Below are 14,771 nucleotides of genomic sequence, written 5' to 3'. Positions count from 1 at the left end.
AAAAACTCTGCACTTGCTACCCAACCAATTTCTAAAATTAATATATATCCAAATAACTGCTCAGTTACTAAAACCAACCTCCATGAAAGCTGTCTAGAATTTATTTAATTAAATGAGGAAGGATTCACAAATCACTAAGAGAATCCTAGTAAGCCAAGGAAAAGAAAATTTAAATGTTAGCCACAATTTCATTAATTATAGCAGGTATCCAGCTGCCAGTCTCTCTCTACATCAACAGACCCAGACACAATCTCATTAAAGCCAAGAACCTATAATTAATACCAGTAATGAGAAGATACAAAGTTATTAGCGGAAAAAAAAGTTTCATGAGGAAGAGAGAATGTAGCTTTATAATACAACCAAGCAGATCACACCACGGAGAACAGAGTCTCAGTGCTCTGGCTGCCTCTTCTTTCCCAGGGAAGCTGCATAATAACCTCGCCCCTCTCCTTGCCCCAGAACTTATGACTTGAAAGAAATCTGGTTAAAGCAGCTGAACTAGCAGAAAAACTTTGTGGGTTAGCTTGGTTTCTCTTAACTTGCTCACCCCACAATCAGATGAGTTTTTGATAGTAGAGGGAAAACAGGAAAGAACAGCGGGAGCCAACCAAAGGACAGTTTCTTCACCATTCAGACTCCCTCCGCTGTAGGGTCCAAGCCCACACTACGTTTCAGGGCTGCCCACTGAAGCTGATGTCTGAGCAAACCTCATCTTCACTCTCATGGAAGCTGGAAGGTGGGAAAGAACGAGTCAAATGAGGGACGAGAGAACGGGGCCTCACGCTACAGCGACCTCCCTCTGCTACCCAAGCTCCTCAGGACACCACATGAGCAATTAAGGCCTTTTGCGAAGACAATTGCTAATTTTCAGGCTATTCAACACAAAATATCGGGGGGGGTCTGTCAAAACTATCAACTGGGGTCTAAAGCACTACTTCTGGGGGCAGCTGGACCTGCGCTGTGAGCGCCTAAAGCACTTTAAAAAACAAAGACCTGCTCTTGGGTTCTCCCCCTGAGTATCAAGTGCATCAAAGTGGACACTGAAAGCATCAGTTTCTTTTATTTTACTGCTTGCATCCTGGTTTATCCTCCTATAAAATGAGAATAATCACACCAGAAGAATATTGTAAAGTTGTTTTGGAACTACTCGACTCCTTAACAGCGTAAGGCACGGAGCACTTCCCTGGGGCTTGAATTATCCTGTCAGCAAACCCAAGTTTGACTGGGGCACTCTAAGGCCCAGAGCAACACAATGAACAATGTGAATAAATCAAGATATTTAACAGCCTCCCAGTAAGCCACCATTATCTATTTTTGTGCTGAAGGAGGCAGGGGTCTCCATCTCACTAGGGCAGTGGGGAATATCTGATAAATTAATTAAAGACTGTCGTACTGCTCACGCAGAAGGAGGTAAATGAAGACTGTAAATACTTTTGGAATGCTTGACTTTTTAATCTATGTAATATTATTATAGTTTGAGTAGAACTGGTAAGTTAATACTGATCGTTTTTATAGTTCTATTAGGTTTTGGACAATTTATTGCAAATAATTAAAAAGATTAATTATTTAGATGTTACGGATTAAAATCCACCTACATGTTACCTAATAACTGAATAGGTGGCTAAAGAAGAGATGGACGTCTATTTGCAATTTTAGCCCTTTACTTTCATTCTCCAAGTAATTAAAATTAGATGATGAAATCTAGTAACATCAATACTTTCCCTTTTCATCTGAGCACTCACCCACAGATGTGTGTGTAAAATAGATGTATCTCTTCAAATCAAAGAATGTCCTGATAGGCAGGGAAAATTAACTGTATGATGCAAATCCACTTCTTTTAAATTGTCTTTCAGAGCACCTAATGCTACTCTAATAGAAAGGAAAAGGCACAGTATCAGGAAACTACGGGTCAAGCTCTCTGGTGAAAGAGACTGACTCACTAGAAAAAAGCCTGACCACAGAGCTAGATAAAAATTATCTAGAATTACACAGAAACATGCAATCTGTTATCAGCCCCTTAAAGCTAATGCGTGCTGTAGATATAAAAAGGGAACTCTGAAAACTGCGTTTCTCTCAAAAATCAGAACACATTTAAATGTGCCTGCTGCAAAGCAAGCGACACTGGGCTTTTATTTCTGAATAATCAACCATTCACAGCAACAACGAAAAGCGAACACGGCACACGGAGTAACGCTAGAATAGAAAAAGCGTAGCCAGCTTCTTCACAACTCTTCCTGCCTAATGGAGACAGACTACACAGACTAATTTATCAACGAAAAAGAAAAGAGAATCCCTTGCATTTCTCTCTCATTTGGGCTGTCACAATCAGGAAGAAACGCCATCAAGCCAGATTTCTAAAGTAACTTATTTCCTGCAGTTTCAAGTACTGATCCAACAGCAGCAGAGGATCCAAACGCACAGCTGTTCCTCCCAGGAAGACTGGTAAAGGAAATGAAGTCTGAAGTTTAGAGGAAAGGTATAATCCGCAGTGATAGCAGCTGCTCTGTCTGGGTCACTTGGGATTTAAAATATTCCATCATCAGCTCTGCAACAAAATGTTTTGCAATGGTGGTTGGGTTTTGTGTTTTGTTTTTTTGTTTGGTTTTTTTTTTTTTTTTTTTTTAATTTTAGCATGTTTTTATTTTTATAAAAGTGAAGATTTTAACACTGGCTAGAAACAGACAAGCGTGGACAAGCCGAGCAAAAGTTTCCCTTGTTGCCTCTGCCAATCATATTTGGCCTTCTAATGCTATTAGCATCCCCGCGCAATAGATATTGCAGAGAAAAGTACTACCAAGCCAAAACAGGAAGCCAAATGTCTACTACAAACTAAGTGAAAATTACCACGAAAAAATCCAGACATATGGTATGAACTGGATTTGAACCCATGCTTTTAGAACTGCTACATCACTGTTTACTCTTCCATCACCATAACTGTCATTTAAGTCACTTTCAAGTATTTGTTCCATTATCACATTGACATGCCAGGACACAAACAGCAAAACTTTTGCAGGCCAGCCAAACACAGTCATTAAGAACAAAAACTCAAGAAAAGAAAAAAATTTATTTTTGCTTCCTTTTTTTTTTTTTTTTTTATTAAGGGAAGGAATCTGTTGTAATATATTGGAATTTAGCAGCCACAAAAGAGCAACAGCGTTGTTTCTGCCATGCTGAAACACTTCACAACCAACTCTACTCATGGCAGAGCTGCAAACACAAGGCCAGCACTTGATTTTTACCAGTGGACAGCTATAACATGCTACCAAATACTTTTCAAGGATTGAGGGGTTTCCCAATGCACTAAAATAGCCAAATTTTCTCAAAGACTTCAAAAATCAACAATAAAACAGCAGGTGACATATTCAAAGACCAGAACCAAAGGGATTCTGCCACAGCCTGTGAGTGTCCCTGATCACACAAACTCAGTACCGGGGTCTGCACGGAGGGAAGGGGAAGCAGGATCCTCCCTCTCTATCTCGTGAAATGAAACAGGAGCTCTCTCCAGATGCCATGAAAAAACAAACCAGGAATCAAAAGAAAGGTTTTGCATCATTAGAGTAATGAAAACTGCTAGTCAGAGGAAAGGGGACAGTAAGACAGCTAACTTTAGATTTTATAAACCTGATTAAACTTAAAGGTTACCTGACAGTAATAAAGGTAATAATATCTAATAATGAGGTAATAAAGTTCCAGTTGCTTACCAGTAAAACCGTGGGGGCTCAGAGGGTGTGCACCTACCAGAATACCTGCGTGAGTCCCTTGCAGCTGCATAAAAGCCTCTACAAAACTAAGGCAGCCCTGAATGATTCTGTGCTTTGAAAAGGAGAAAGGAGATGATGGAGTGAGTTCTCATCTCCACTATCTGTGACAATCTCAGTCATTTGAGGAAAATATTCCTCTCGGTTCATTTTGGGGACTATCTAAAACCGTTTAATTTTTTGCAGGTAGCATGTCCAGGAAGCAAAGAACTGCAAAAGCAAAGATCATTTTTTCTTCATTTCGAGGTGCAGCCGTTATCATAGGTTCTTCCTCATGGAAAAAACATCTTGGTCACCTGGCTGATTCACGAAGCAAAGAGCAGAGAACAGGAGAAAAAGCAAACCCGAAAAGATTAGACACAGCCCTAGCCCACGCTGCTGAGGTGCAAAGTGTCATTACTATAAGCCAACTTAAAATAAACTTCTCCCAACTGGTAACTGTAATACTGCTTTGCTAAAAGCATTATAGTCCAGCCAAATAAATTTCATTCATAAGAGCTGAGATATATATATATATATATTGATCAGCAAAGCTTAAACAGGAATCATCTGAATCCCTGCCAACTAGCGATCACTGCACTTTTAGCACTCCAAGAGAGCCAATTATTACTCATGAGTTCATGATGTTTTCTTCACCTTCCTGTTCAAGAGATTATTTAAGACCTCAAATCGCTTAACTGGATTGTTTTGTCCTGTTATGAGTCATCTACAAATTCCAAGGCACCATTAGATTCTCCTTCAGGAGCTGCAACCAACTCCCCAGATTGTCTCAGCTATAAAATTGTGAGGAAACGGGGTTATAAAAATTACACACATAGTCAGACCTCTACCCCCAGATGTCTTCTAGAATTCATGTGAAAGTGAAAAGATCTCACCCCTTAACAGACACTTGCTATTTATAAAGCACCCCAAATCCGCATTACACTCCAAATCAAAAATCCTTTTTCTTGTGAACCCTAAAAGAACAAACCAGAGTGTTTAAATTTTGTCGACAAAGAGGGAGGAGAAGAGAGGGAAGAAAGTAGTAGCATTTAATGCTGCAATATATTTTTTTATTATTTATTTCTGGTTTACACCAGCAGAACTTTGAACAGGGGCACTTCAGGCATTAGCTGCATTTAACTTTCTCCAAACAATGAACCGGTGTTTTGGGGTTTGAGGGCAAAGAATTGGTAAGAACACACCTTGCAGAATTTGAATAAATAAGTAATAACAAATAATAACATTTCATACACGGGCTGTCGCTTTGTGTTTAAAGCCACTTTGCTATTTCTGGTGAACAAAGGTTTACTGTTTAAAACTTACCAGTCACAACTGAGTAGCAAGTAAAAACAGGATACAGCACAACCAGAGACTTAAAATAGTGACTATTCTTCAGAGTTCTGCTCTATCACCGGGCAGAGCGCCAAGCTAAGCTACAGTATGAACCAAACCTGATTTGCACTGTTTTTAAAAACAAACCAGATCCCGTGTCAGTTCTGCAAATGCCACTACCCTTCTTTTCTGAAAGGGTTTTGGAAAGAGAAAGGCATATATGTATAATATGTAATACACCAGAGAGGATTCATGCTTGAAGCTCATTGATTATTTGAGAGCAAAAAGAATTCTTTGCCTCTCTGACATATTTAAATCTAGCGTGATGCTCTCAAGATCTATTTTCACCATCATTTTTAGCTAACAACGTACTTTTAAAGAAAATATTCATTCTGAGCAGGCCAACGTATCTGCTTGCTGACTGATGGACAACACTTCAGAGAACAGCAGAAAACGAGTGTCCAGGCTAAAAAAGCATTCCTAAACCATCCCCGTTCCTCCTATTGAAACGTCTCAGAAAAGATGAAATAAAAGCAGAGATGCCCTCATTAAGCAAGATAAAAATAGCTTTTATGTTCCATTTTTTATTTTTAGCTAAAGAATGAAAATTCAGTTATGTAACCCTACAAGTTTCGTAAACTAGGAGACAAGCAGGGCATGTTTGCACTCTTTATTAGCAACAGGGAGAGCCCCTATCTCTGCACTGATAGTGCCACAAGCACAGCTGGTTCAGTTAAAAACGTATCGGTACAGAAAAAACCTTGTGATTTAGCTGCTGCCGAGGCTCCTGTTGGTTCACACACAGAAAAAGCCATTTCAGGATGCCCTTCAGTCCACGATACCAAGATAACACTTCACCAGTCCCCAAAACCACCGTGGCCTTTGCAGCGTGTTCTTCCCTCCAACAATTCCTCCCGCTGCAGCTCAACCTTAAACCCTCCTATTACAGCTCAAGAAACTCTTTGTAGCTCTTAAGATGAGGCATCAGACCATTCTCTACGTATTAAAAATATCTGCCATTAGAGTCAAAATTCTTCGAATGCAAAAGGCTCGTACAATGTAATCATTTTACTGCACAAGAGAAAAATCTAATTACCATGAGAAGGTCAATAAGACATTTGAATCTGAGTAGGCCGGTGGAAACTTGTGCAATATTTAAGATTATTTTTGCTCTTCCCTCACCAATGGAGAAATGCCACAAAGGTGGTGAGAGCGAACAGGGTCTCGTGTAAAAGACTGCAACAAGGACAATCCTCGTCCACTGAGTGTACAGACAGAACAAGGAGAAACCCAGTAACACCACTCCAGTAACTGGTGGCTGCTGAACAGATGCCACGAATATGAGCTGTCTAAGACTTTGCACGGAAAGAAAAAGACGAAAAGTCAGTATATTAAATAATCGCTGTCTTCCCTTTTGCCACCGAGGTTGTTTTTTTTTCTCTCTTAATCCAGTTTACAGATCTCGAAACACTACTTAAAGACTCCAGAGCTGCAAAAATCTTCTGCACAGCTTCACATTGCTACAAGATGCTGCTTCTACAGCAGGCCTAAAGAGGTCACAAATACGGATATGCTTTGGAGTTGAGAAGTAACACCATCTGCCTGAAAATACATACATTTTGAAAAATCAACTCAAATTCCCTCCCCTTTGAGACTTCAGCCGTCCAAGGAAAATAATACTAACATAAATAGTAATAGTTGGGTATCAAAATTAATTGAAAATTCATCTAACAGAACTGCAGTCTGCCATTAACACATCTTACTACTACGCAGTGATAAGTAACCATACCAAAAAACACAAGCGAGTAGCCCAGCAGGGATATCACAGAGGATATTTTCCCAGTCATGAGGAAAAGCAATAGACCACGCAGACAAGAAAGCAAAATACGCTTTGAGAAAATCTGCCTGTAAAATACAGACTTTTAGACACGGATCATGAAGCGCTGCAGAATTATTACTGAAGCCTAAAGCCAGAATGTATCATTTCATTCTCCTCTGCTTCATTATTTAAGACTCATTTTTTTGTGGGTGGTGGTGGTGTTTTATTGCGAAGGATTGTTCTGGTACAAGGGGAAGAATTTTCAGTTCCCAAGAAATAATTTGTAAACCAAGACTATTATCAACACTCAGTTACAACTTTATAATTTATAAAGTACCAGTGAGATCATACAAAAACATCCCCGGCTGACAAATACACGCTCTTGCAACGCTCATTTGGCTCGACAAGTACCAACAGAGATCACGACAGAAATCTTATTCCTGAATATCACTTACACAGCACTAAACATGCTATGCAAATCATTTCAAACAAATCAAAGCAACATTTTAAATATTAACTCCTACACACTATCAGATACGCTGATCTTAGCTAATGAGTTAACGAAGACTCACAAGCTTGGCTACCACCTGAAGTTTACACCAAAGCCTTTGAGACCGCATCTAGTTATCAAAATGCAAGTAGTTTAGACCGAGAGGAAAAAAAAAAGGGAAAGCAGCACCAGAGTCGCAACCAGTGGCTGTCACAAAATGAACACTGCTGCAAGTTTATGTTCACCAAAAAAAAAAAAAAATCGACCAGATTTTGACAGTTTGCTTCTTTTCACCCACTTACTCCAATCCTGTCAGTTACCATGTACCCTCGACTACAAAGCAACGGCTACTCCAGCACAACTACAAAAACACGGGGTAAAATTCCAGCCATCACAACCAGAAATGTTACTTTTAAAAAAAAAAAAGAAAAAGACATTTGCTTTTTTTTAAAAAAAAAAAGATACAGTGTTACATTTGCTGAAAAGTGCCCCAAAGTATACTTCAGTTTCAGCTCCTACCTGAGGTACCAAAGTCTTGATGCCAGAGTGGAACGTACCACTAGAGACTGGTCGATGCTGTCAGGAAGACTGACAAAACCACTATAACGCTGCCCAAGAAAATGCTCCTTTGCAATTAGAGACAGACAATAAAAACCAAAGACAAATATTTAGCCTTTAAGGCATTTTGTTTAAATCCCTATTGATCATTTTTGAGATGACGTCTCCTTTTTGCCAAATTAGTATTTTATTACCACTACAATGACAGTGTCTAGAGATGCTCAATAATTTCTAACGGATCAACTTACATGTCTAGTCAGAGCAGGAAACTGCCTGGGCTAAAGCTCACCTCAAAAAAAAAACCCCAAACCCATTGGTTTGATTTAATACAGTCAACCCCCCGTGCAACCCACCACACGGCCATGCCGGAGCTCGCATTAACACGGCGCTGGGCAGCCACAGAAGTAAAAGCTTACATGAGCTTAAACATGCACGATGCTGCTGCCTCAGCAAAGAATCAGGGTCTTGATCTTGATAAGGTATGGTAAATGTTTCCTAACTGAAGTCAACGACATCAATAAATTGATTATAAACCTGAAAACAAAGAGTTATTGCTAGAAGTAGCCGTTTGATGAACAGCAGATTAAAATAAACGTTGCTTCCAAATCAGCACAGGTAATCCAAGATGGTTAGAAAAATAAAAACGTAGTTTATATGATTTAAAAAAAATAATAATCAAATAAAGTCATCTGATTAAGAAACCTAACTACAGTTAAAAATGGTTTTCAACAGGGCATCCTCCCACAATCACATTATGGGCTTTCCAGGGCTTAGGGGTTTCACCTCTCCTTTTTATTTTTTTTTCTTTTCTCTTTCCTCCTCCACTGTGTAAAGAACAGCTCTTTTTTGTTTCATCTAACAGGTACTGAAGAAAGTTTTCGCCTAGGCCACGCTGCTACTAAAATCACTTTTCAGTACAACATATTCTTGAAAACTGCTTTAAGAAATTATTCCTGTTGTACCGTTTTGTGGTTTAATGCTTTACGTACGCAGAGAACACTCATCCACCTCTGCCCTTCTACTGATGCCAGCACGTAATTCAGATTAACACAGCATCAAACTCCTCCTGTTGACTGACGGTTTTGCCTTCTCTAACTTCTACAGGAGGTTTGCAGTTCCTATATTTGCAACTATAACTCAGAGTCATCAAAACCACATACTTCATTTTGTAAAAACAAGACCGAGAAAATCAGTATCTAGATCTAAAACTTTTCAGGATCTTAACTACAGGCAAAGATCACTCTGCAAGAACAGCTTTGCAGCTCAGTAATTCTCTTCGAGGGAAAACCCCAATTCACCCTCAAAGAGTTGGAAAAACTGACTGTACATAACCTTAAGAACGTATTCTCTTACTAAATGAGTAGCTTCTATAAATGCAAATTACCACAAATGCTCTTCACTGCCGAAGCTAAAGAAAACTGAAACGCAGCACGCTGAGCCGAGTTCCACATGTTCATCCTGTGAATTACAATTCATACATTGAAATACAGCGGTTGTACAACCCTAGTTTCACGTGCCTACAGATCCTTCATAGCTTTGCTCCATCATTAAAACAGAAAGATTTGGTCACTGCACAGAAAAAGACTTTGAGAGCTGAAGCAAGCAGCTGTAATGCATGGTAATGATGGAATAATAATTTAAAAAGTCTTTTTTTTTAAAAAAAAAACACAACAAAAACCGGACTGGGTCTACCAGGAGAAATATTACACTGCTAACTGAAGTATGCGAGCTCTCCAGCATGGCATATCAGAGCCGACTCGCGTGTTTACCTTGGACAGCTCAGACGCGTTAGGGAAAGCCGAGTGTTGCACAAGAAGAGGTTCTTTGTGCCCCTGTGGGGAGCTCACCTCGGCATTTTCACTCTCTGATTTACAGTAATTCTCTCAAAGAATTAACCAGCCTGCACCCTTAGTTCAGCACGCTCCGTGCGGTTACCGGCCCAGCCCGTGTTTGCCACAAGGTACAGACGTGGCCGTGCAGAAACCAACTGACTTGGGTCTGTGTCCTGCTTCATCGGAGGAGTTAGAGGAAGAATCCAGGTGAAGCCCAAGCAACCTAGTTCTTGGTCTGGAAACGTGCAAATTCAGGGTCCAAACCCTCTATCTGGGGAAGTAACAAAGAAGAAAAACACCATCTAGAGCTCAACAAATTAACATTTCTGTTCTGAGAGAAACTCATGATACTATTAACTTGAACAAAACTACTTCCAGCTGAAATTATTAATCTCCATGCTTGGAGGGCTCAGTCCTGATTTTGATGCATTTCTTTAATATCTTTCAGGCATTCAAAAATACTATTATGTAGTCAGGAATTTCTTTTTTATCAAATTATTTAATAAAAACATGCTGAATACATTAGGAAACATTGCTGCACTGTATCATCATCATTAGTGTTCCTCATTTTTAAAGCCACAGATTAGCATTCCTGATTTAACTAAGCTTTTAAATACTGTTTTGCATACTATCAACATCGAATGATGATCTGTGAATGTACAAAGAGCCATTTTGAACAAGTAAACGAGTGACTGTCTCGTACACAAGTACAAATTTTTGCTACAGGGAGGCGTGTGCCTCTGTATGTTTTGTACACACAAATACAAACTATGGGGTTTTTGCTTGATTTTTATTTGATTTCACTTCAGTCAAATGGCCATCTATGGATAGCTATGCCATTACAATATATTCCACTTGAAAAAATTAAATGAAAACAGGATCATCATATTAAAAATATTCCGGTTTAAAATATAAACACTGACTTTTTACTTCACATAGTTTTCAAGAACTCGAAAAAGCAACGGAGACACACACCCCTTTTGGTAACATCAGAAAATACGCAAACCCTTTCAGCCACCATCACACAGATTGATAAAGCATTGAATTACATACTTGGGAACACAGAAAATAAGTTTTGTGTCACTGAGGAATACAGGTTATTACTAAAGATCCTCTTTTCGAGAAGAGCTGTTAGTAGCAGCTCACTGAGACACCTTCCACAAGTTGCCTGCACAGGGGGGCTTTGTGTGCAAGAAAAGACTGTATAAGCGGTGCTGGAATTCTGCAGATGTTTCCAAACATCACCATTAATCTGGTTTTTCTTCCCTGTTTTCACTCCAGTAACATCAACATCAGCTCAGCTCTCCAGGCAGGTGGGGCTGGGAGACAGCAGCGGCGGGCAGGTTTTTGGAGTTAGATGGTCGCGGGGGGCCTTTTTTTTTTTTTTAAGGCAAAACTACAAGGTCCATGAGAGGGAGCTCAAACACAGCTCCAGCTGAAATCCCTCAAAACTAAGCGACTTTAACAATGTATATTAAAAAAAAAAACAATCCTGGAAACCTGAGAACATCTCCAACTGAACAAGAAGCACCTTTAAAATACAGGTCACAAGCTATGCCCAAATTGTCTTTAAAAATCTTACATTCTCTAGTATTTGAAGAGTTCAGCACTATCTGTGTTATCCTACAATGTTAATGTTGTGTTAATTACAATTTTAAAGGGCAGTGACAGGCTTGCATGAGTAAATTCATGCAACGCAGCAAGCATCACCGGGCTGCGTTACAACAGAAATTGAGAGTAGGCCCTGGTAAACAACCCGTCCTTAAAACACAGAAATCAGCGCAGTTCTAAAATTCCACGCTTCACATAAAAAAAGGAAAGGAGCAGAACCACAAGCAAAATACAGGAGTCAATGTCACAGAGAAAAAAAAAAAACCTCCCCCTCTTCTCACCCACTTTGTTACTATGGGACTCGCAGAAATCTCTGGATTATAAACACCAAGGTCCCACTCACAAGACAATTAAGCAGCTCCAGCGCTTCTATCGGCCGCCCACCTCCACGGCTCTCCGCAAGGTCTCCGTCTCCCAGAAAAGCCAAAATGCATTCTTGAATTTACCAGCTGAAAGACAGGACTTTGTTGCTCCCGAGAATAGCGGAACACTTTTGAAACCCAAGTGGTTTATTTTTCAAAGGATTTCCTTTTTTTTTTTCCCAACTGAATGGTCAGGGTCACAGAGAAAGGAGTTAATATCATGCTCTGTTTTGTCCTGGGCAAGAAAGATGTATCATAACTTTAAAAATCTCAGATGGATCGAACAGTATAAATAGGTGGAAGATTACCAAGTCAGAAACAGCATGTGTATGCACAAGAAATGGTGGAGCAGTAGTTGTCTGCCTCTGCTACGACCAGTAACTAACAAGAAAAAGAGACAAGATGGTAAACATTGCAAAAAGACAATTACTAATAATGAAAAGGCAACAGAAATTTTGGGCTGCTTCCACAAACTGAGTAACGCATTTTCAAACTGACAGCAAAGTGTTGGTTGCCAAATGAAAATGAGAGCAAACAGCAAAGTTGTGCTTAACCCCTTTTTGCTTTATACTGCATTTTAAACACAGATGAAATCATGGAATTTAGAAGAAAAAGTCTACAAAGGAGACATTTTACTCAGCTATTTGGTCAGTGTTTCCATCACTTCAGTACCCAGAATCCTCAGACAACTTATTCATCTTGGGTCCTTTTCTCAATACCAGGTTCTTGAAAATAAGATGGGTTTCCATCTGCAAAACCTGGGTTAGGAACACGCAGATTCAGGAGAAAATGAATTAGGATTCTGACTTATCTCGCGCAAGGTGAATGCTGAACATAAGAATTAATTGAAGGACAACCTGTAATTGCAGACCTCAGGAACAAACTCTCTCAACACCCAGCTCTGGAGTGGCAGCCAAGGACTGACCACCAAAAGGCAAAACCCCACGGTACTGAGCTACACGACAGAGGTGCAAGAAACGAGGCGACTCCAGCGACCGCAAACATCTCTCAATTGTCCTCTCAACTAACAGTAACTCTGAGAGCATCCTCTCTGAAACATCAACAAAGAGTTCAGCAGGAGCAAAGCTTCGGCCTCACACCTCCCCAGGCGGGAGCCGACAGAAGCACGATGCCTCTCTTTTACATCTGACCAGCACCAATTCAAAACAAGTATTGACCCTATCCTGACACAGAGGAATAAAAGGAAACATTTTACTGCAAATCCAACGGTACGTTTTCTCGTTCCCGCTCTGCAAAGGTTCAGCCACAAACAAGACCATAAATCTTCTTCAAACAGTTAAAAGAAAAACAAAAGTGTTGACACAAGCAGGTGAGAGAAGAACCACACGAAAAAGCTCCGACATGCCTGTATCTAAACCAGAAAAGGCATCTGATGTTCAGAAAGCGAATTTGTTATGCCGGTAATTTCTGCAGATGGGCTTTGCAGAGACATCAGAAGCCAGAGAGGATCTGGAGTGCAGCAATTTGCACCTACGACAGCCGGAGTGTAACAGGAACAACATGAGTGACACCGAGTCCGGCAGCACCCGTGGGGGCCCTGTGCCCGCACACCCCCGCTGCGGGAAACCTGCAGGAGCAAGGGGACGCTCCGCAGGGCCCTGAGGCAGGTGGGTGCAAGGCTGGGACCCCCCCGCCCCAACCTAGGCCTGTGCTGCGGTGAGGAACTGGGACCTCCCCCCAGACCCAGGACCTGTCTCAGGGTGAGGAACTGGGAATCCCCTTAGGCCTTGGTGAAGGAACTGGGCCCCCCCCTCAGACCTGGGCCCTGTCCCGGAGTGAGGAATCGTGGCCCCCCCCTCAGACCCTGGTGAAGGAACAGGGACCCCCCTCAGATCGGAGCCTGTCCAGGGTGAGGAACCGGCCCCCCCGCCTCAGACCAGGGCCCTGTGCCGGGTGAGGAACCGGGATCCCGAGACCACCCCCTCACACATGGGCCTGTCCCGGGTGAGGAACCGGGCCCCTCCTCAGACCCGTCCAAGGGGAGTGGGGGTCCCCCCCGACCCAGCCCAGCCCAGAGGAGCCCCCCCTCCCGCCGCAGCCGGCCCCGCTCTGGCGCAGACGTGAGGCGGCTGCCCCGACCGTGCCCCCGCCGCCAGGCCCTGCCCCGGGGGCCCCGCAGAGCGCACCTGCCCCCGCCGCCGGGCCTGTCCCGCCGGGCGGCAGGTGCCGCTCTCCGGAGGATGCACCGGCCGGGCCCGGTGCCGGGGAAACGGGGAGGGAGGGAGAGAAAAAAGGGGGGGGGGGGGAAACCGGGGGAGGGCGGCGGGGAGGGGGGGGGGCGCGCGGCCCCCCGCCCCGTGAGCCCCGCCCGCCCCCGCCAGGGGGCGCTACCCGCCGCCCCGCCCGCCGCGCGCCGCCGCTGCCCCCGGGCTGAGGGGGGCACCGCGGGGGGCACGGCGGGGGCACGGCGGGGGCACGGCGGGGGGCGCCGCCCCTCCCTCCCCCCCTCCGCCCTCCCCCCCCACCTTCCCGCCTCCACCGGGGGCGCGCGCGCGCGGGCGGGTGGATAGCGGCGGCTCACCCGGTGGGCGCGGGTCAGGCTCAGGTCCTTCATGACCTCCTCGAAGGCCGCCGTCTCCTCCGCCTGCTTCTGGTTGTGCAGCGCGATCTTCTCGCTGAATTTCCGCGGGTTGTTCGAGGCCGCCATCTTCCCCCGTCCGCATCCCCCTCCCCGCGCACGGAGGGGGCGAAGCGCATGCGCCGGGCGGGCCGGGCGGGCGGGCGGGGGGCTGCAGGGCGCCTGCGCGGCGGCGGCGCGGGGCGGGAGGGGGCGGTGAGGGGGCGGAGGGGCGCATGCGCGGGGCCGCCGGCGGCGCGCGCGGGAGGGGGCGGCCGGCGCCGCGCCTGCGCAGTGCGGGGGCTTCCCCCGGCGACGTGCGTGGGGAGGGGGCGCGCGGCGCGCACGCGCTGAGGCGGCGGCGGGGCCGGTGTCTCTCCGCTCCTACCGCCGTCCCGTGTGTCTGCGTCCGTCCCCCGCGCTGCTTCCGTTGTGTTTTTTTCTCCGGG

At 43.8% G+C, this 14,771-nt stretch overlaps 1 protein-coding gene across 6 annotated transcripts in view; it reads right to left on the bottom strand.

Moving 5' to 3' along the window:
- CRTC1 (CREB regulated transcription coactivator 1) overlaps positions 1 to 14,433 on the bottom strand; it is a 52,540-nt gene extending 38,107 nt beyond the window's left edge. For all 6 annotated transcript variants that reach the window (XM_074927785.1, XM_074927787.1, XM_074927788.1 and 3 more), the window contains exon 1: positions 14,287 to 14,433. In XM_074927785.1, the coding sequence (XP_074783886.1) occupies positions 14,287 to 14,412 (126 nt within the window). In that variant the 5' untranslated portion in view covers positions 14,413 to 14,433. The remainder of the gene's footprint in view (positions 1 to 14,286) is intronic.
- Positions 14,434 to 14,771: the final 338 nt, after the last annotated feature.

This window comes from Athene noctua, chromosome 27 (genome assembly GCF_965140245.1).
Source record: "Athene noctua chromosome 27, bAthNoc1.hap1.1, whole genome shotgun sequence".
Classification (NCBI taxonomy): Eukaryota; Metazoa; Chordata; class Aves; order Strigiformes; family Strigidae; genus Athene; species Athene noctua.
Note: the sequence above shows the minus strand (reverse complement) of the source record. Positions and strands in the feature narration are given on the sequence as shown.